We start from the raw sequence: 23,445 nt of genomic DNA, 5'->3' as shown, positions 1-23,445 counted from the left end.
CATATTACAGCTCCTGTTAGTTATTTAGTGGTTGCTGTTTGTCGTTGTTTGCTTGGACTTTCGGAGCTGGCATTAGGGTAAATAAGTGTTTTGGGGTGTGAGCCCATTCATAATACGATTGTTCTTCAACAATTAAACACAAAGCATGTCCGTAAACAAAATAGGTTTATTTTAAGACTTTTGGGATCGCAATGACATTAATAACATGCTAGTAATATATGTAGTGTATAATTATAACAGATATTTATGCAATGTCACATTAACACAACTAATTTAGGCCACAAGATTACAATAATATAAAACTTTGTGGCAAATTCACAGCCTACAAGGACATATATGCGCAACAATTTTGTGGATAAGATCGACTATGGGATAATACCGTCTCTAGAGCTGATTTTAGTTGTGACTTTTCACACTTGCTCTTTGCTGATAAGACGGGGATGGATATTTTCGGTTATATCCCAACGATCTTATCCAAACTTATCCCGAGGAGCTTTCGGTTAGTAGGATATGATACAAACACAAAATGGGCGCGACAGTATATCTCACCTTCGAGATAAACACAATACAGGCAGTTGTTTTTCCCACTCTAATTAGCAGATAAAAAGACGGGCATTTAATATCGCGGGCGAGATACTGTCTCGCCTATCATGCCATCATGTGCTAGCCCTAGTGATGTAGTTTATGAACTATGTACCAGCAGCGGCTGGTCCATACAAGCCGATTCCCACAGGTTTGCCTAAAATTGATTACTTAGTAAAGTACCTAATGTTAAGGTAGGTTTCTTTTTGCTCAGTGTTGCCTAGCAGAAATTTTCACCAGCCGCCACTGCTATGTACAGTCAAACAATTTGAATCCTAGGACACTGTAGACCCTTTTCACAATCAACGTCAAAAGTTACTTCTATGGCCAATGATGCACGGTGTCAATAAAACTGGCTATATTTCCGAGCTCATATAACCCGCCAACCTTAATATCAAGAGTGAACAGGCATCTTCTGGGCGAGCTCACTCCATCGTAGGCCACGTGAGCCACGTCTTTGCCTTTGGCTAGTCTGTGGTCAAGAGTAAGCCCATTTATAATTAAAAAAAAACATGGTTCTAGAGTAGCCTATGATTCAAATTGGTTGACCGTACGGTCGAGTTCTCAAAAATCTTTGAAAACCACATTACAACTTTATTCCAACATTATTGTCAGTGTCTTAGAGGTGTATATTTGTGTATATATATATTAGAAACGTTGTCTTGTGTTACATTAATCTATGATTTCATATCAAGGATAACCGAAAGCTTCCCTAACCCAACATTCACTAGATGAGCCGTCCTGCTAAACCTGCAACAGACACTATGCCACTCCGACATATTTTTGCAAAAACTTTTATTACCAATTTACCTTTAATTACACCATAATGACACAATTAAATTTAAAAAAGTAGCGTGGAATTATTAAAGAATTCATACCTTATAAGTGGGCTATACTGAATGTTTATATAATGAGATTAATGGGCCACTCAATGAGATTAAATGTGCGTTGGTTACAAACTACCTACTTGAACTTTTCATTTAATAATATTTCATGAGAAGTAAGGTGTATTATAGTCATTACAGGTGCCGTAGCCGAATGGCGTTTCTGCGACGCGAAACGAAAACGAAACGCCGCGAAAGCTAGTCTGGTTCGGTCGCGCCAATATGCAAGAGTGATAGAGATAGATATCTACGACTCTCTCTCTCTCTACTTCGTTTCGTGAACGTTCGTGCCATTCAACTACGTACCCAGGAACGCTGGTAATTTCAATGCTGAAAAATTATATTCGTTAGAATGATATACGACTACCAATGTGTCCTTAGTCGCCAATAAATGAACGTTAAGGGTTCGAGAATTGAAGTATTTTGTTTACAAAAATAACTCCACAAACCACTGAGCTAAACAATACGCAGCAGTGCATTTCATAATAATAAGTTATCCCGATCATTGTCCCGATAGTCGTTTCAGCGAACGGTCTTATAGCGAAGAGTCTCGACCAACATCTCGAGAGACTCTCGCTAGGTGGTTGGATCAAGGGTCAGATGCAGAAGGCGGTGATCTTGGACACGGCGCGGATAGTCCGACGGTTCCTCTCTCTGCAGCCCTAACCACCGGCAGCTTGGGCCCTGCCCCGCTGCTGGCGGCACCCTAGGTTAGGTTTTTTATAATGTGTTTATATATTTTGTATTGTTTTGTATGTGGTTTTGTATTTTACTTTTATAATCATATTATAAAAATACCTAGCCTAAGAATTGAAATGAATAAAGAGTTACAAAAATCCCGCAAAAAATGGACAGTTTAATATTTCTTGCCCGCTAATATACTTAGTTATTTTCGCTTTAGACCATAGAGGAATAATTAAGGGAAGAGTTGTAAGTGTTGTAACCCCATACATCAGTAAATGCGAGTTATTTGTATAGGCATAGTTATTGTGACATCAAGCGACAATCACGCGTCAACTGGCGTAAATTATCAGTACTGCTACTTGTCAATAGATGTCGCGACGAACGGAGAGTGCTCACCAATTTATAGCTAATATTACAATAGTATTAGTATTCTGTTTTCAATTCCTTCTGCTTGTAATATAAGTTGTAAACTGTTCTAATATTAAATTTTTGGCAGACGAGATACTGTTGACACCTTTTTTTTACGTTGGGGAAATGCATTTACACATGCCATCCGGTCCGGGGGACCAGGGGCGATGACGGACTAACCAGAATAGGACTACCGTCTAAAACCGCCAACGAATTCCGTCTCCGCCTTGGGTGGAGTGTCGCAGGGTCACTATAAGCATTCCACCACGTACATACTGTTGACACCTAGTATCGAGTAGTGGTACAGATAATTCGCGCTATTTGACGCGTGATTGTCGATAGATGTCACTTAACTATGCCTATACAAATAACTCGCAATTACTGATGGATGGAGTTACAAATCTTCCCTTACTTATCTATGCTTTAGACTGTGTAGACTGGTTGTAACCATTTTATTACCTTTACAACATTTACTGCAGATTTATGATTTGTTTTATAATTAATATAATTATGTTCACAATAACAAGCTCTGTTTATTCCGATCGGAGCAAGATTCCATACAAAGTCTATGCGAATGGAAAATGTAGCAGGAAAATTCTGTAGTGAACATTGGGCCTTATAAAAAAACGTCTCGAGCGACAGGGAGGACGTTATTGTCTGTCTCATTCTTAACCTCAACACCGAAACGATAACACATCGAGGAAACCATACTATTATAGACATTGAAGCGTTTACAAACATCCTATGATTCAGATTTGCGCCCTATAAGAATTTATATTACGGGCATTTTCAGAATTTGGGTCCCTTCAATTAGTGTAAGTCGTTAACAAAAATTCACTCGCTGTCAGTTTTGTGACGACAATTACGCATAAAATATGTCTAAAAATTTACTATTTTCACATTCTGAATGTAGATTATCGCTTAAAGTTTATGTATCTAACACAAAAACAATATTTTTATTGAAATTTTATGCTTAATTATCGTCATAAAACTGACAGTGAGCTAATTTTTGTTAACAACTTACGCTAATAGGGCGGTCCCAAATTTTGAAAATGCCCTTACACAATATACAGTGACATTCCGGAGACGTGTTTAGGAATACGTTACGCACAATCTTAACTAAAGTACAGGTGTAGAGCGAAAAGATCTGCCTTCGTATTGTTATGGAAACATACGAACGTATCATGCTATTTCAGTCAGTCTCAGTACCAGATGTACTGACATTGACTGAGCTAGCATGACAACTACGAATGTTTCCGGAAAAATACGAAGGACACCATTTTCGCAATACATCTGTACATACACCTCGATACAACTGATAGAGTAGCTACTTATGTTTGTAACACGATGCGTAGCTAAGGAGTAGTAGTAAATAGTAGTAGCTAAGATGAAAATAGTTTGCTCCACAAGGAATTAACTATAATTCTGTATTATTCATATAAGTACATCACCCATATTAGTGGTGACATCAAAACAAGCGTTTTAGGCTGCGGACCGAACGATGGCATATTTGCTAAAAACCCCGATATTAATAATTGGCTGGTTTATAAATTGATTAGGTCTTAATGCGAATTCGTTAATTGTTCTACTTGAGTTCAGTGTTCAGTGACAATGTATGAACTCGCACTAAGCATATCAATGTGTAAATATACCCCTTTGTGTTGGCGAGAGACTCATGATGACTCTTTCTAGTTTATGCATATCATTTCACATAATTTTTCGAGGGATTTATAGTTACAAATACATATTCCATGATTTATTACAATAAATGAAGTAGATTTCTAATCACGTCTCCTGGACAATCCTGAATAAATGCTAATCTAACGTTTACACACCTAATCCACCATGTGAATGTATAAAATGAGAAATAAATAACCTCTTAACTAATTACAATGAATCATGAAACACCAACATCTTAGAACGACTAACTGATTAAAGGTTGCATTTGAAATGTTTATTAGAAATAACGTGGAAATTAATATGTACAGTTACTAGCAGAACCATCTCACCAGCGTTACAGCTCGTGTATTGAGTCAAGTCAAGTTACATTTGAAAACTTAGCGATTGATCGTGAATGATACGATATCTTTAAAGTAAGATTGCTTGAAAAAATCGTGCAATGACCCGGCATTTCCTATCACAGTAGTTAAATAATATTAGTTATACGCGTGCTGCACAAATAGTTGTCGGATCAATGTACAAAATTCGTCGTGTTTAGCGTTCTTACATAATGTACAGATTTACTAAAGCTGTCACGAATGAAATGAACGAGTGAATGAAACTGCTATCAGATGAATCAATAAAATGGTGATTCTTGACTGTATACTCAAAGGTACACTTGTCACTCACACAATTTAATTTCGTTCATTCAATTCGTGTCAGATTTTGTAGGTGTTTCACATTTACTGAACTCGCATTCGCTCTCTCTCGCTCCAATTCATGTGCGAGCCTAATGGACTGTGATCAAGTCACTAACGTAAGCGTCAAGTACACATCGTACGGGTAGATATCTCTGCGATTAACTGTACAACGTACGTGTAGGTAAGACGATTAGCAAGAGAAGCAAGTATAACAATTAGTATGTATAAGCAACAATCGAAGCATGTGAAAACCTTGCAAGACAGTTTACATTACAGATGTAGTGCGTAAAGATTTGCGTTCGTATTGTTACGGAAACTCACGAACGTGTCATGCTATTTCAGTCACTGAGACTGACTGAAATAGCATGACAAATACGAACGTTAACGGAAAAATACGAAGGAAACCCTTTTCTCACTAGATCTGTACAAAATAGGTTTTTCCATCGAATTTTCTCGGAAACGTTCGTATTGGTCGTGCTAGTTCGGTCAACGTCAGTACTTATTATACAGAGACCAAAGACATTTGTAAGTAACTCCGTATAGACAGATAAAGTCTAAGAAAAAAACGTACCTCAGTACCATACACAAAAAGGTACGGTGGCCTAGATGGCGTTACACCTTTGGGGGTCTCAGCTAGATGGCGCTAATAATATTCATATTTGACATTTTAACACATATGAAACTGGAATATGGGCCAAATTGTCAAAACTGAGGTTCAAAAGTTTTAAGCTTGTGTCAAGAGATGGCAGTCTAGGCAATGTGATTACACATTTTACTTCGACAGTAACTCTCTATAATACTCGATCCTCTTTGACAGAGACTGACTGAAATAGCGTGATAAGTTCGTGCGTTTCCGTGAATTTGGTAATTATACTTTTATGATTCAAATCGTAAATAATATTTTAAGTTTCACTTTGAAATAAGTATCATTGCATGTCAGAAAGTTTCCAAAATTGTTAATTTCCAAATGGTAAGTTTTAGAATAATCCTTAATGTAAGGTTATGAGGGTAATCCAAACGCTGGAACATCACACTTGGGAGAATTTTTTATACAGTGGTCACGGATACCATCTTACTCCGCCTGAGCTTGCAAGGAACAAAACTAGTTTTTTTCAGAATTTATTTCGTTTCAATGTTTTTTTTTTATTTTAGAAACTTTCCACAACTTGCATGTTGCAGGTATTTTCTATTATTAATAACTTAAACATAATAACACATTACCTTTTTTACATAAGTGCGAATAGGAAAGTGTTATAAGTTCATTTATGTTGTTTCATAGTCAACTAAATGGAGCTTTTATGATAATCATTAATCTCTATTAATCTGACTTTGGCGGTTATAGGTACTTAGATATCTTAAAGTAACGTATGTTATGTAATAATTATCATAATCAATATTAAAAGAAAACATTTGGGAACACAAAAGATAGTTAGATAAGTCGCCATTTGATTTATAAGTTAGATGAATAGACAGTGAGCATTCTATCATAAGATGAAAAGCTACTTAAAAAACAACCTTTATCTATTGTAGTAATATCACTGCTATTATATCTTGCTAGACTTAAATACGTCTACAAACGAAACGAACGAACGTGTCATGATATTTCCGTCAGTCTCAGTACAAGATGTACTGACATTGACTGAACTAGCATGACAAATACGAACGTATCCGGAAAAATACGAAGGAAACCCTTTTCGCACCACATTTTTACGTCAGTAGGAAGATTACTATAGAAACAAGATAGGTATAATACAGTCACGTTAAAATTAGTTTGAGTCATCATCGTAAAACTATGTATGCTTCGACTATTTGAACTCTTAATATTAACTTTCCCTTTTTCGATCCATACAAAACTACGCATAATTCATTTTCGTTTTCAGTACCTTTTCACTTTACCTTATTGTATAAGAGACCTATGGATTTCGCTCAATAAGTTATAGCGATATGGTACTAACACATTGCTCATGTGTACCTATGTTCATAAATAGATATACCTAAGTCATCATTCAGTACACTATTTGACAGCTAATAACTCACAGAATGTTAGTGATATTTAGAACGCATTTATACATGTGCGCTAACTATAACTACAGAGGTCACAATATTAGGGAATGTTACAAAAATACTATTACTGTTTACGTTTATACATAAATTTACAAGACTCCGTCACAGCTTATACGTGGAACTTTAGTTTACAAAGTATACAGCAAACATGAAAACGAATAACACATTCAAATCAAAGAGCTACTAGAAAGCCAACTATGACCATTTTGATATTGATATTAATCAGAAGCTAAAGTTTGTGGCTCGAATGAGCCAAACGAAGCTGGTACAGAGATGTAGTGAGAAAAGGGTTTCCTTCGTATTTTACGGAAACGTGTCATGTCATGCTGTTTCAGTCAGTCCCAGTACAAGATGTACTGACATTGACTGAAATAGCATGACACGTTCGTACGTTTCCGTAACAATACGAAGGCAAATCTTTTCGCACTACATCTGTAGCTAGTTGATAGCCCAACCCAGCGAAGTGTTAAGTACTGAAATTTTACGATATCCACTATCCAGTCGGAGGACAGAAACAATAATAAATATCGAAAAATGTTACAGTTACGCAACATTTGGCCTTTTTTAACTTTACCTAAAAATATAAAAAATCAAGTGCTTATAGTGCGCAACAAAAGCTAACCAATTATTAGCCATTACTGATTACAGTATGCACCGAAAGCAGTGGATAAAAACGTGTCATAGTCTTTCCATAACAGGCAACATTTCCGATAAAACATCAGGCCGTCCCTATCGCACTTAAAATAGTGCGAAAAGGACGACCTGATATTATATCATTTATCGCGCGACCATGCTTGCCTGCCAGATGAGATGTTTTATCGTTTATCGTGCGACCATGCTATCGGTGCAGCTCTCAACGTCTTAGTATATGTAGACCACTTAAGACTGTAAAGTCAGATACATTTAATGTGTTGTTTCACTACTTTTTATACTGACTGTACCACTTTAAATAATGTTGAGTGGACCAATCATTGGTGGGTCACAAATGACGTGAACGTGTTAAGCTGCTTGTGGGTAATAAAAACATTACACGACCAAATAAGAAGGTTAAAGACAGGTCGCTTAGTGACAGATCCACATGGTTTTGTATTTGGTTAGTTAACCGACAAAATGTTGTTTTGTAAATACTCGAAAATGTACAAATTATTTGTTTACGTTTTTTAAGTATCTATAAGTACAGAGTATAGAAACGTAAACTATAAATGTAAACGGTGCATTGTAAATTTAGATACAACAATGACTACTCTGAACATCAGGCTACGGTATTCACAAGATACATGCAACAGAAGCATTGCGTTCAGAATTGGGATTACTTTATCCTCGCAAGTCCCAAGAAAGTGCAATTTACATTCGATTTATGAATTATTCTAGAAGTAAAGAAAATTCCTAATTCAAAATCGGATAAATGAGCCTGGGTCTCACGAGGTTATTATATGCTAAGTACAGAGGGCGCCTGTAGGTGAATTGGCTAAGTCAGAGCGTCTCAGAGTGGTTAGCGAGGCAACTCGCGCCGCAGGGAACTCAGATTATGACAAACAATATTAGTATTATGACTAATAGACCGAGGAGTATGCCGATTGCCAGCCATTGACGTCGATCTGGAACAGATACGTATGTTATAAAACTTATGAATAATGAGGAGAATGCAACTGTTATTATATGTATTATATTATTATATGTATTATGTTATTATATATATTACAACTAGGTAGGTACAGTACAATGTACAGTCAAGTGTAAAAATATGGGTGCGTACAACTTATCAAAAATATGTCCCATAGCACTTTATGTCGGCGGAATAAGGTCTCGGTACATATTTTTGAGCGGATAAAATCGATACGTATTTTTGCACTTGACTGTACTAGACTGTCTGTCAACTATCATGTCCTAGCAAAATCGGGAAGAAGTCAAATGTCATTGGACGTATTTGGTTCAAAAGTATTATGTAATGGCATCAAATATTTACTTTTGCAACAATAGAACAGGCTAGTTTCCTATACTTAAAATAAAATATTTTATGCAGTGCACGAAATAAAGCACCACATAATTAGAAGAAAAATATGGATAGTAGTTATTTTTAAACATAATTTATATTTAATAAATCAAAGAGAAAGATATAAAGTAAATGAATTGATCGTGACGTCACTCCTCAGTATTTCATAGTAATTCCATATTAACAAATCGTTTTGACAGTTCATAAAAAGAAGCTGATTTGACTAGTAGGAAACTAGCCTACTATATACTCGTATTTCCAGATATAATCACCCAATGTATGATCCGATTTCCAGTCGGCTTCTTTTCGTTTTCACACATTCAATCGGTCACTATGAAGCACAAGAGTGCTCCCGTTTTTTGTTTGTTTTGCATTCACGAAATCCATACATAATTATAAATGGGAAAGTGTGTGTGTCTGTTTGTTTGTCCGTCTTTCACGGCAAAACGGAGCGACATATTGGCGTGATTTTGTAAGTGGAGATAGTTGAAGGGATGGAAAGTGACATAGGCTACTTTTTGTCTCTTTCTAACGTGAGCGAAGCCGCGAGTAAAAGCTAGTGTTGTTATATATGTGATGGGTTTTCTTTTGTACACTTCTGAGATACATAAGCATAAGTGACAGTGTTATAATGAACAAAATCATATGAGTCTTTTTCTTCCCTCTTGCCTACTTAACTTCGTAACGCTATCTACACAAAACTTTTGCTACGGCATTTTGATCCCAGTTGTTTTAAATCGAGTTTCATTTGTTCGAAAGTTTTTTGAGACAAAAGAAATGCTACTTTATTTGTTTGATAGGAAAATTGAAATTACATTGGAACAATATGTACATCTCAGTGTACATTGGGCGTGAAGAGGTACAATTTGCGGTGGACTAGTAATACAAAACTTACCATTATTCATGTGAAGCACCTTCGCGACCTTTTTTATAGTGGAGTCTAACTTGGAGTCTGCGTTTTCGAGCTCGGTGTTAAGGTCGTCTAGCATACTGGAAAGCAAAAGCAAACAACAATTAAATGAAGAATGTTTGGCAACTATAGATGTGTGTGGTACTGTGAAGAAAAATAGTGTTCATTTTTTTCAACGGGGTTGCCAGCTGTGTAAGGATTTGTATTGATACCGGGCACTTACGGGAATATTAGTATTGGGTTGGTAAGAAAGTAATGAGCGAATCATAACCAATATTGTAATTTTTATTTAATTTATTATTTTAATCATTTATCAAAAATATAACCGCCTTCGTTATCTACTACTTGTCTCCATCGTTCTGGTAAAGAATGAATAGCATCGGCGAAGAAGTTCTTAGGTTTAGATTCAAAAAACTCAGCTATGTACTGTCGTAGATGGGCTTGATCATCGAACTTTTTTTCATTCAAGGCATTGCTTAGCGATCTGAACAATGCGTAATCCGTAGGTGCCAAGTCTGGAGAGTACGGTGGATGAGGTATCACTTTCCAACCTAGCTCCAATAGCTTTAGCCGAGTCACTTTTGCAATGTGTGGGCGAGCATTGTCGTGTAAGAAAAATACTTTAGCATGCTGTGGACGATTCTGACAGATTTTTTGGTTTAAATTTTCAAGCTGATTACAGTATACCGATGCGGTAACAGTCATTCCACTTGGTAGGAGTTCCCAGTGAATAATACCATGAATATCCCACCAAACGGACAGCATAACTTTTTTCGGGTGAGGCTCTGTTTTTGGTGCCTCTATTCCTTTTTCGTTTGGAGCTAGCCACTGACGTTTGCGTGTGTGATTTATATATAAAGATCGTTATCAGGGTGCACTTTTCGTGGCAAGTGATACGGTTGGCAAAAAAAAACAAATACATTTAAATATTCACTTTGTTCTTAACTACAAAATAAATACTTACCTTCTTAGGATTACACCTATATTTTTAAAACAATATACGTCAAATGACATTAATTATGTATGCCATAAAAATACATTACGCGAAGTGTAATTATATTATTTAAATCCAAATAATCAAATGCACTCTAGATACGACTAATTATCTAAAATTGTTATTCAAGTAGTTCAAGTCAAAAGTTGTGCACGAAGTAAGACGAGCACGGAGGAGTGTAATAAAGTGCAAGAATAATCCCAGTATCTTCATTCACAGTATGGATATGACACAATACCAAGATTTTATAACAACCTTCTTGTAACTTGTATCAACGTAGAAAGGTCATTTAGTTATTTAAAATGGATTTTTTCTAATCGACGTGAACGACTGACAGCCAAATATGTTGAAAAAATTTTAGTTATTTATTCAATAATTTGGCTAAGTAATTATAAATATGTATATATTTCATAATTTGTTAAGTATATGTATTGTTTTAAATACTTGTGTATTTGTTTTTTTGTCAACCATACTCTGCCACCAATACAGCACGCTGATAACGATCTTTATTTATATATAAGACCCATTTTTCATCTCCAGTGATAAGATGGTCCAACCAGTTGAATGTGCGGCGAAAAGACAGAAGTTGTATGCAGATATCGGCACGGCGGTTTAGTTGATCTCTATCAAGTTCGTGTGGTATCCAAACACTGTATTTGTAGTTTTTTCCCAACTCGTGTAAATGTGTTTCTATGGTGACATGAGAGCAGCCTAACTCGGTAGCAAGAGTACGACTCGTTAGCCTCGGATCTCCTTCAATTGAGGTTTTTAATTTGGCTACATCAATCTTCACCGGTCGACCAGACTTAGGTTACGAAACCGCTGGAACCATCGTTTCGCCGTAGCCTCAGACACAACTTCAGGAGCAACACGCTGACATATATTACGCACTGCTTCGGCGGCTGAATGGCCAGACTGAAATTCATATAGTAAGCAATGCCTTACATGCACTTTTAATTCGTCCATTTTCTTCCTTATATTAGCTCGGCGACAGCTAGTGAATAACTGACGAGAAACTGTGCGACTCGCCCTTTATATACTTTCGACCATAGAAGATTCTAGAACTCTCTCAAAAATTTTATGTGGAATTCAATCGATCGCTCATTACTTTCTTACCAACCCAATAGTATTACGTTTAACTGAGAGAGCCACTGTTACGTTTAACTGTAGTTTCATATAGCAGTCTACTCATCCTGCCTCATGACGACCGATCTGGAATAGCGCGTAGTGGCTCTCTTCGAATCCCGGTAAGGGCATTTATTTGTGTGACGAGCACGGATATTTTTTCCTGTCATGGATGTCTTCTATTATAAGTATTTGTATATTATATGTATATAGTCACTACTTTTTAAGAAACTTGTATCTTCGTCTGTCAATGAAAAGAAAATAGTAGTAAGTATGTATGGAATGCATATAGACTAACTGCGTTTTAACTATGAGGAGCAGCGTGAGATACGAGATTTTTTCAAAGTAGTGACGATATATCGTTGTCTGAGTACCCACAATACAAGCCTTCTTGAGATTACCCTGGGACTTGGTCTATGTGTGTAAGAAAGTCCTATAATATTTACTATATTTACTTCAGTCTTCAGTTTCGTTTTCTTTCAAACCCTTATTTGGCAAGAGTGGCACTGAAACTTGAGTAGTTTCATGTGCTCTGCCTACCACTTTTTGGGATACAGGCGTGATTGTACATAGTCAGGGTGTCCACTACTAAACCCAAAAAAAATTCCCTGACTTTTCCCTGACTTTCCATGACCATTTAAGAAAATTTCCCTGACCACTTTCATTCTACGATGACATTTGCTTAGGGTTGCAAAAAAACAGTTTTTTTTCTGTCTTAAAAAAAACCCGAAGAAAAGCAATTTTTTTACAGTTCCGTTCCTCAAAAAGGAAAAACGGGACCTTTATAGGATCACTCGTGCGCGTGCGTCTGTCTGTCAGTCTGTCACAGCCAATTTTTTTCTGGAATATGTTTGTTTTCTAAAGTACGAAATAATAAAATTTGCAAGGCAGTTTATACTTTTATACCTAGGGTTTATTTTCCTTTATGTTAACTATTAAACTTTAATTTTTGGTCTTATAAAACTAACATTAACGAATTTATGTTAAAATGTAGTTGGTAGTTATCGCCATTTATTTTTGGCTATACCAGTGCCGGCCCGTGCACTCTCAATCAGGGATATCAGGGTAAAGCGAGTTTGAGTTTCGGCGCCCTTGGACATTCCGAAATTTTTTCCTTTTTTATACGGCCCTGGGGCTAGTAGTTACAGTAGTACCACAGATCAATACAACAAGATGGCCCTTACAGGGCGACTCGCGGTCACCAAGCATACGACAAATCAGGTTTATAAAAGTTTGAACGCGTGCGACACCGATCAGTAGCGCCCAAGTATACGACCCGCTAACAGTGTCCGTGTCCGCTCGGGAAAAAATCTTAAATAATCAATTTTGGTTGCAAACAATGGTCTCTTACAGCATAAAGTGGTGTGGCAAGTCTTCTAACACTTCTACATGTAAAAAAGATGGAACAACATTCCACAGTTAAGTCAAATTAATTATTTTGTTGAATATTGTTTATTGTCCGCGGAGTTCATTTATACTGGTCAATATGGTTGTGCTGAGCGGCGCCGAGGCGCGTCCATCCCTCTTTACCGAGTTAACAATGTGATATGCTATCCCTTTCACGTAAACGACTAGGCATGGGGCCATGTTAGTTTATGTCTGTTGCGGGAACTTCGTACTGCCGTTCGTACCATGTGCTACCATTTTATGAAATATAAAAGAAAGCAGATTTGTAATAGTGAATAATTATCTAGAATCTGTAGAGTCTGTAGTGGTATTTAGTTCATTGATTAGTTTAGAATATTTAGTTGGTTATTTAACTTAGTAAACGTAAGTAAAAATGCACAGTTTAGTTATTAGTTACTAGAATGATTTTTATTGAGATGCTATCACAATTATCATCCTCCTTGCGTTATCCCGGCATCAGCATTCGCCACGGCTCATGGGAGCCTGGGGTCCGCTTTGGAAACTACTACCAAGATTTGGCGTAGGCACTAGTTTTATGAAAGCGACTGCCATCTGACCTTCCAACCCGAAGGGTAACTAGGCCTTATTATAATTTAATTATAATATTATAATTTGTTGCAAAACAAATTCACCACAGTACTGGTACCGGTACCATTGTCTATAATAGACATGTCCCATTCCCATCCCTACTGCTAATCATACAGGCGCGCCATTATTTGAAACGACCAATGGCAGCACTGTGCGCGCCCGCCTCACCCCGCAAGGATTGGTGATTTGCGTCTCGAACAATATCGCTTGCATTTGGCTTCTAGTGGGGTGTTCTGTGAGTAGTACATAACATAGCAAACAAAATGGAGTACCTAGTCTATCAGAGCAGAGTCAGGAAAGCAGGCTTGAAATGAAAACGAGATTTCGAGCGTATAGTGAGTGCGAAGTATTGACTAAGTAACAAAAATATATAACCTGCGTAGAAATAGTAAACGCGAGCGAAGCGAGCGCGAATTTTTTTCTCTGTTGTCAGTGTCGGGATGCCCATTTAGGTGTTTTGCCACTACATGCCTTTAGGTTTTCAAGTGCTTTAAAGTTTTCTCATCATCACGCTTATTATCCTCCTATGCTCCTTTAACTAATACAAAATTGCGCCTCTATGTGACGTTTTGGGCCATTGGCTTTATGAGGAACTCGGATCGGAGGATTATCGGATCGGATAGATACTTAGTATTTGGCAGGGCTCGGATACCGGTTAAATTTTCAAACCGTTATCATGTACTTGCGGACAAACCTTTAAATTTCGTTTTCGCTCGAAAAACCGCTATTTTTAAACCGGTTTTTAGGAGAACTCTTTCATAAAGGTTTCGTTCAATTAACCGGTTTAGAACAAAATAAACCGGTTTATTCCGCAGCATGATAGGTAATACTGTTCTAACCAAACAAAAAACTCGCTGCGTGAACATAGGTATTTAGGTGCGTCTCGCCGCTCGTCGAATAAACCGGTTTATTTCGGTTAAAATAAAGTTCTCTTAACGTTCGCGTTCTTTAAAAAGTTAGGAGTAAAATCGAAATAAACCGGTTTTATGTTATGTTATATGTTAAACCGGTTCCGAGCCTTGGGATTTGGACAGCGACATAACTTTGTCTTTGTCGTTTTCACGTCGCCCGCCCTAGCAAAAGCACCTTTCCAGTTAGGTAATCTGAATCACAATAACTGAATTCATACCCGACCCCTCGCCATTTTGGAATATGTGGGTGGGGCACGTAATGTAAAAAAAATCTGGATTTTGGGCCGGATAAATTAAGGTCAAGCATGAAGATATCCCTCATTAGCAATCACTGGAATGGAGGTACTATATTTGTCATAAAAAGTCTTAAGAGACAATTCTAAGTTGCCTTGAAATTACTACCGGGAATCCATCTATGGTGTCATGGATGTGGCCAACCCAAGAAATCATATAATTTTTTCAATACTTTTTGTTTTTTTTTCTTGGTGCCAAATTTTTCCCTGACCTCCAAATTATTTCCCTGACTTTCCATGACCACTATGAGCTTCCCTGACTTTTCCCTGACTTTCCCTGACTTTCCAGAAAGTGGACACCCTGATAGTATTCATGTATGTGTATATTTACTTACCCAGCCTGCTCGTCCAATTCTATGCCGATGTGTTTGGACACGGTCTTGAGGTTGCCGACCGAGTTGCTGATTACTTGCAGTTGGTCGTCTTGGTTCACTAGCATCTTCTCTTGCATCGACATTATGTCGTTGTCGTACGCGTCGAATCTGTTCGGGCTGTCAACAAAAACTCCTTGTGAATAAAGGCCCAGCCACGACGTTGGTCTAAGCGCGGCAGCGGTGAGCGGCAGCCATGCGTGCGAATGAAAAGTCCCATCGCTGTGTCTCGCTCCAATGTATGGCCGCCGCTCACCGCTGTCGCGCTTAGACCAATGTCATGGCTGAGCCGTAAGGGTTTTCGGCTCTAGCCAACCAAAAATCGCTCGTTCACATCTCACAGGTGGGTTCCTTCTATTTGGCATAACTTTAATTGTCCGAAACGATTTTCGCATAACAGACTTCGCATAATCGATTTTCGCCGAATGTTAATTTGGCAGAAAACTTATTTGTCATAATCGAAAATAATACGAATAACACATTGTCCGAAAATAAGTTCGCATAATTCTGTTTAAGCCGATTGTTTTTATGAATAAATTTAATTCGCATAATTGGCATATTTCTTAAAATCATAATATCCACCCATACTAAATGCTGTTAAGAGAGTCGGTTTGGTTAGGTTAGAACTGCGACCTCAACAAATAAAACATTTTGTCAAGAATTTCGGTTAGGTTAGGTTAGAACTGCAACATTAATATAGTAGTATTACCTATGATAAAAATTCTGCGTAGTAAATTTCCACTAAACCATGTTATGCAGAAATAATTTATGCATAAAAACCATTCGGCGAATAACCTTTATGCATGAAATATATTCGGACAAACAAAAATATGCCTAGACAAATTATGCGTAACTATACTATGCCATAACAGATTATGCGAAAGGTGAATTATGCCAATATAGATTATGCCAAAAAGAATTCTCGATTGTAAAATTATGCCAAAACAAGGGGAACCCTCACAGGTATCTCGATCACATGTGCATGTGTATTGTGTATCATAATTTAAATTACTGTGTAAAAACTATCCATCCAGTCTCTATTTGTGAGTTCCTATAATTGGCTCTGTATTGCTATTCTAAATGTATATTGTATCATTCATAGCTGTTGGAATTCCTTGTATAAATAAATAAATATGAAGACGCTTAGTGCGTTTTCACCAGTGATCGGAACTATGGGAGTAAAACTTTAACAAAACCTTAGAGCTGACATAAATCCATACTAATATTATAAATGGAAAAGTGTGCGTGTCTGTTTGTTTGTCCGTCTTTCACGGCAAAACGGACCGACGAATTAACGTGATTTTTTAAGTGGAGATAGTTAAAGGAATGGAGAGTGACATAAGCTACTTTTGTCTCTTTCTGACGCGCGAGCGAAGCCGCGGGCAAAAGCTAGTTTAAAATAAAACCAAGATTATTATTTTCAGATCAGTGTTAAAGATTCTATACCTGAATCCAAGATTTCTAATACATTACTACAAGGATATTAATATTTTCATGGCTGTAAGTCCACTTAGCAAGTTTTGTTAGTTTTACTCCCATAGTTCCGATCACTGGTTTTCACATACATTATCCGATCCGATAACGGAAGTCGGAAGGATTTCAAAGGCAAAAATCAAAAATGGCAGCTTGAATGTATGGGATATCGGTCCTACATCCGATATGATAATGTGTAAACGCACTTACGCGCGCGTCTTCGACTCTGAACCAATGCGTAGGTACGCATGTTTATACTAACGAGCGATTTTTGGTCGGCAAATGCCGATTCGGCGTCGATAGGTTTGGGAAGACCCGAATAAACTACTGGTCAAATGAAGAGGTACACCGATAGGTTAGGACATATGATGCCACAGGAACCGCTGAAGCTACGGAGTATAGTGTGTTACTAAGCCAGAATGTAAGATACAGAAGGACAATCACGAATGGGGGGAGGGGGCAATCTTGCCTTTCATTACGAGCTGTGTTAGAAAGAGAAAGATAACCTGTCAGTCTGGCTGGCTAGCTTCGAGTACTTGGAGTACTTGGGCGTGGAAGTCCACGTGTTGCCGAAGTGCATGGGGCTCTCTTCCCCGAGGAGCGGCTCGCGCGCCGTGCCGTCCGCGTCGCGGTTTCTGTTTAGGCTCATCTTGCCTTTCATTACCTAGAACGAGAGAAGATGGCGGTTAATGTGTTGCTTTTAATACAAAAATAAAATGAAAATAAACAGATTTATTTGGTCTATCTCGGGCGGTCCAGAACGCAAAATTACTAGTGTAATATTAAATCAATAACGCTATTAGTCTACATCGCTAATGGTCTAGAACGCAAAATGTCTACTTTTTTGGTTCATTAGGTATCTTCAAATGGCCGAAGGTCAATTCTGCACAGAATTCCCGAGGAGAGGGACTTTATTTGATATCGCTTTAAAATTAAGACAAAACGGAAAAATACTATAGGCATTTTGCTTTTAAGACCGTACAAGATCGACCCGATTCATTTATTCAGAAATGTAACACTTAAGTTAAAACAAAAACATATTCTTTTTAACACGTTCACGGACAGCTAAAAGTGACGTCGTCTGTCGATCAAAGGAAACAAATGACTACGCGTATGCTATAGCATACGTGTCTACGAAAGTGTTAAGTAGCAAGCAGCTGGAGGAATTACCATAATAGGGACAATCGCTAGACAAGGAAGGCATAGAAAAAGGAAATAAGTTGGAGCTCTGGAGTTGCAGGAGTCTATTATTTGTTTTTTTTTTATACCACGTCGATGGCAAACAGGTATACGGCCTGATGGAAAGCGGTCACCTTAACCTATTTACACCTGCAACTCAAGGTGTGTCACATGCGCGTTGGCGACCCATTAGAAACTAGTACACACCTTTTTTTGAAGAACCCTATACTGTAGTTCATCGGGAATACCTCGGCAGGGAGCTCATAAGAAGACTGCTTACCATCAGGCGGCCTGTAGTTTTTTTAGCACATACGCAGTATAAATTCGCCATCAAACGTTACAGTTTGGCGAGGATTCCTGTAAACTGTTAATTATAAGTTTTTTTTTGTGATAATGAAAAAAAAAACTTTAGACATACCTTGACCTCCTGTTTAGTGGCTTCAATGAAAGTCCGCCTGTCGCTGATCTCCTTATTGTCGATCTTGAACTTCGACGAATTCTTTTCGACGATACGTGGAGAAAGAGTTAAGGATATTATGTTGTTCGAGTATTATAGAGAGTTACTGTCAAAGTAAAATGTGTAATCACAGATAAAGGCCCAGGCCTATTCACGTGGTCTATTTGTGTCGAACGTGTTAAATAAATAATATAGCGATACTGCCAGTGATAGCAATAGCTAATTCAAACATTTTAAAGTAGACAGGCACTTCAGTTATTAAATTCGATACCAGAATTAGCAATTTAACAGAAGGTACATAGAACCTTGGGAATCGAACAAGACTTGGTAATAAGGTGAAAAAATGTACACATATTTATGAACTCGACTGTACCAACACGTTCCGCGATTGTTTAGCCATTGAGGGTCTTATAAGGGGTCTTAGCTAAATTGGTTCTTCAATAATTACTATAATTAGTAATTACTCCATGTAATGTTCCTTTTGGCTTATATATTTACTCAGTAGTGGTAATGCGCAGCGGCAGCTAGCAGTAAAATTGGACCATTCATAAACTCATACCTGTATTCCCACAGGGGGTGGGCTGAGCACATGAAACTGCTCAAGACTCAATGCCCCTCTTGGCAAATGAGGGGTTGAAAGAAAATGAAATTGTGACTTCGAAACATCACCTTTATAATATGTAGTAATGATCAGGGTGTAAATAGGTACAGTGTTAAACTTAGACATTCGCTATTTGCTTTTTCAATGTATGTCAACAAAATCATTGAATCATCATCCTCCTTACGTTATCCCGGCATTAGCCACGGCTCATGGGACCCCGGGGTCCGCATTGACAACTAATCCCAAGATTTGACGTAGGCACTAGTTTATACGAAAGACCTTCCAACCCGAAGGGTAAACTAGACCTTATTGGAATTAGTCCGGTTTCCTCACGGTGTCCTTAACCGAAAAGCGACTAGCAAATATCAAACGATATTTCGCACATAAATTCCGAAAAACTCATTGGTCCGAGCCGGGTTCGAACCCGCGACCTCCGGATCGAAAGTCGCACACTCTTACCACTCTCAAATCATTGAATATAGGCAACAATCAAAATGCAAACAAAGATATTAAAATAGTTATTTGTTTTACAAGGGGGCAAAGTTGTTGTTTAAGCGCACATGCCAATATTGATACCCGAGCAAGCGAAAGATTCTAACATTGAACCGCGAGTGTAGCGAATGGTTCAAAAAGTGGAATCTTGAGCATTGCGAGAGTTTCAAGCCACGAAGCTTAAACAAACTTTGCCGCCGAGTGAAACACAAAAATTTTCACCACACCAACACAAACGAAATGACTATAAAACATCAGACTAAATCAAATCTTTCAATTTATTCAATATTTATGATTCAAAATCATCATGTAAAGGTAAATTCTACCAGCCAGCTCAAGATATCAAGTTAAAATTTGTATGAAATTACTTTGCACTCTTGTGGATAAAATGCAATTTTGCTATCTGTTTTCGAATAGCCCAGTAAGCCGTTACCAGTTGGTGTGGTAAAAAAATATATAACACTTCGGAATTCGCAATAATAGCAGTTGTTAGTATGCAACCAAAAATACTTTTTAGGTAGGTAAATAAAACTGTTATGATTTCATGTAATAAAGAATAGTTATTTGTTATACAAGGGGGCAAAGTTGTATTTTAACGGCGAGTGTGGAATTGAAAAACGAGCAAGTGAAAGGATTCTATAGTTGAACCACGAGCGAAGCGAGTGGTTCGAGAATAGAATCCTGAACTTGCGAGTTTTTTAACACACGAGAAGTAAAATACATTTGCACCCGAGTGTAACACAAAACTTTTCCCCTCACTATAGCGAGGAAACTACAACGCAAAAGATGCGTTTATCACTGTTTCCAGTAGTTCCACAGGTGGTAAATCATCTTTATTACTAGATTCACCTACTTTTATCAATTTTAGAGCAGTTAATTTGACTTTATTTAAGGTCAAATTACTTTACCCACTAGTGGATAAAATGCGTTTTTACCCGCTGGTATTAAAGGACAAAACACGTGTTTCCGAGCTAGTGAGGGGAAAAAGAAATTGTAGGTGCACAATGATTTTATGAACTGCAATAGTCTGTGATTCCTTTAAATAAATTTGCTGCTGTTTTTATTAAATAAATAGTGCATAAAGCAACAAAATAAATATTTTCAATGGCTTGAGCAAATAATTAATGAGTTGTCAATGATAACATAAATTAGGGAGACTAGTGGGCAACTGCCCCACAAAAGTGGACAGTAACATTAGGTAGGGCTCATATACACATCACGCAAACCGCAAACTAGCATGTGATTTAAGTTATATGTCAGACTTTTGAAGATACATTTCAGGACACCAATCAAATACTTATTGCATTGTAGTAAAACTCGCATGCCAGTTTTCACTTAGTGTAAATGGGCCAGTAAAGTAGTGCAACTTTGCCAGACTTCGCTTGATATCACTGGCACTATTGCACAACCTATTATAAAGTCAGTTCAACCTTACTTGTCCAATATAGTAAACAAACGAAACGTCAAATATGGTCAAAGACAATTACTAGTAATTGGAAGTGTCGATAAAATGATGTATTAACGATAATTTCGCCTGACGTCATCAGAGGATTTTCAATTTTACGTCACACAATATCTATGTTAAAACCAAAATTTAATTCTTTTCGTCACATTTGCAATAATCCTGTGAAAAAGGCTTGTCTCACTTTCGCTTTCTTCAGAAATATGATTAAAATCGGATCATGGCTCTCGGAGTCATCGGTGAACATAAGTACATAAAACATAAATACGAAACTGAATACAGAACCTCCTCCTTCTAAGTAAAAAAGTCGGATAAAAATCTGATAAATTATTGTAGTTAATATCAACGCATCTTTTCCAAGCTATACAAACTCAAACGTTAATATCGATCATTCATAACGATAAGTTCTCATCCAAACATTACGACTCATAGACAATGTAGATTTTGTAATGTCAGGAGTTTTTTATGTCATCCGTTCGTAATTACAATTATTGATGAAAATCGTTTGATGAAAATGATATTATTTAATGGTTTTTTGATTGATTTCAATACTTTGTGAGTTTATTTAAGTGTATAATAACATTTTAAGTGATGGTTAATGTGTAATTCCAGAGAAAATTGCGATAATGTTTTCCAGCAGTGTTTGTTTACATGATTGGACAAGTAAGGCTGAACTGAGTGTAGTATTATAATAATACTATGGTGACACATGGAAATTAAAATAAATTGAGATTCTAATCAAAAAGGATATTAATTGTATCTTCAAGGTCCTCCAAGTCCCACTCGATGCTGCGTAGCGCGTTCCTCAGCTCTGTGGAGGTCCATTCAACCTCGGGGCTGTTGGGGGGCACAGGGGCCTTCGAGATCTCCTGCCAACGCAGGTACAGGCCTCGAGTCTTGTTTAGTGCCTTGAACACCTCACTGTTTGCGGAACACATACACTCATTGAAGTATTTTGGTATGCCCTGTCAGTAATGGTACTGATTAGAGACTACATCTACATGGGCAGGTAATGACTATTTATTAATGAACTTTAAATTTCAACCACTTATTGGTATCTGATTCAACAAATTCTTTCATTCATGCTATTATTATAATTTTTATAGCAAAATACAATGGTTTATAAACAATTATCTATGCTTAAAACAAAGAATATTACAATTTCAGGCAAACAATACTGTTTACACTGCCAGTCTCAGCAAGAATGGAATCGTACAACACAAAACTCAAGATAACAACTTGGCAGTGGCATTCTATCTCACAAAAATACAAACAATGGAAACCATAAGCTATTTTTAGACTCTTACAGTAAAGGTCCTAAATTAATAACTTAAAACATTGACTGTTTATTGCCTAGTACTGTTTGCCCATATTGCACACTGCACAAGCTACAGAGGATAATATGTCAAGTAGGTAGATAGACGGAAAAACAACGTCCATTAACGTCCTCAGCCGCGTCGCACTTACTCTTTGACCACGTAGAACGGATCTTCCATAGTCATGTCAACCGAAACGAACACAACACCAGGAGCATGGGACGAGCGGATAACTCAAGCAAAGCCTAATACACACATTAGCAAGCAGCAACACCGTTAGATTTAGACGATTCCTCGCCTATCCCACAAAATATCGACAACGTGATACGTACTTATTTAAACTCGCTCGATGAATGCTATCATATTTGTTGTCTCTTGCTGGCTCAGGTGTCCAACTAAAAGCGCGAGCTGCTCAACGATCAGGGGGTAAGCGCGCAAACGCAAAGGGAGGCTCGGAGGAGACTCTACGTGATGCGACAACACTTAGCGCACCCTCAGTTCTCTAAATATTCCTCTCACTAACTCCCACAATCTAACACCCTCCTCACACCAATAGGGCAATAGTCACCCCACTGTCAAAAACATAACATGTCAATGTCAACTAGCGGAGCTTACGCTATTCGGCATACATATTTATGGTAACTATCATGACGCCAATGAGGCTTCTAATATTTTCTTATAATTATTAATATATTCAAAGGTGTTACACATAATTCCCAGATAAAAAAGTGTTATATTTCAAGATTAATTTTTTTATTACACGTGTATAAAATAAATGAAACCAGTGAAAAATGCACCCGAGAAAAAAAAAACAGATAGTATTTTACAACTGGCCACATTATTGTCATAGACAAACTTTGTTCATTCATTCAGTAATTCAGTATGTGACAT

General features: G+C 37.4%; 1 protein-coding gene across 2 annotated transcripts; it reads right to left on the bottom strand.

The window, feature by feature from the left end:
- Positions 1-5,648: 5,648 nt before the first annotated feature.
- LOC125240807 (syntaxin-6) lies at positions 5,649-23,104 on the bottom strand. Of its 2 annotated transcripts, none has more exons than XM_048148923.1 (7): positions 22,887-23,104; positions 21,990-22,203; positions 18,645-18,739; positions 17,554-17,711; positions 15,539-15,694; positions 9,871-9,965; positions 5,649-8,580 (listed from the first exon to the last, which is right to left on the bottom strand). In XM_048148923.1, the coding sequence occupies exons 2-7, from the start codon at positions 22,174-22,176 to the stop codon at positions 8,504-8,506; spliced, it is 768 nt and encodes a 255-aa protein (XP_048004880.1). In that variant the 5' UTR covers positions 22,177-22,203; positions 22,887-23,104; the 3' UTR covers positions 5,649-8,503. The 2 variants fall into 2 exon arrangements, with proteins under 2 accessions (XP_048004880.1, XP_048004879.1); XM_048148922.1 differs by lacking the exon at positions 22,887-23,104 and adding an exon at positions 22,706-22,840 and having other exon boundaries at positions 21,990-22,159.
- Between the last annotated feature and the right edge of the window lie 341 nt (positions 23,105-23,445).

Source organism: Leguminivora glycinivorella, chromosome Z (genome assembly GCF_023078275.1).
Source record: "Leguminivora glycinivorella isolate SPB_JAAS2020 chromosome Z, LegGlyc_1.1, whole genome shotgun sequence".
In the NCBI taxonomy this organism is placed as follows: domain Eukaryota; kingdom Metazoa; phylum Arthropoda; class Insecta; order Lepidoptera; family Tortricidae; genus Leguminivora; species Leguminivora glycinivorella.
The sequence above is the reverse complement of the archived record's forward strand: the minus strand, read 5'-3'. Positions and strand labels throughout refer to the sequence as shown.

Bases quoted from the DNA above. Each gene is read 5' to 3' on its own strand.
- LOC125240807 (XM_048148922.1), bottom strand. From the start codon at position 22,740: ATGACTATGGAAGATCCGTTCTACGTGGTCAAAGA. The intron at 17,712-18,644 runs GTATGTCTAAAG...CTCTCGTTCTAG, and splicing joins CCACTAAACAGGAGGTCAAG to GTAATGAAAGGCAAGATGAG. The intron at 9,966-15,538 runs GTAAGTAAATAT...TTTGCTTTCCAG, and splicing joins GAATTGGACGAGCAGGCTGG to TATGCTAGACGACCTTAACA.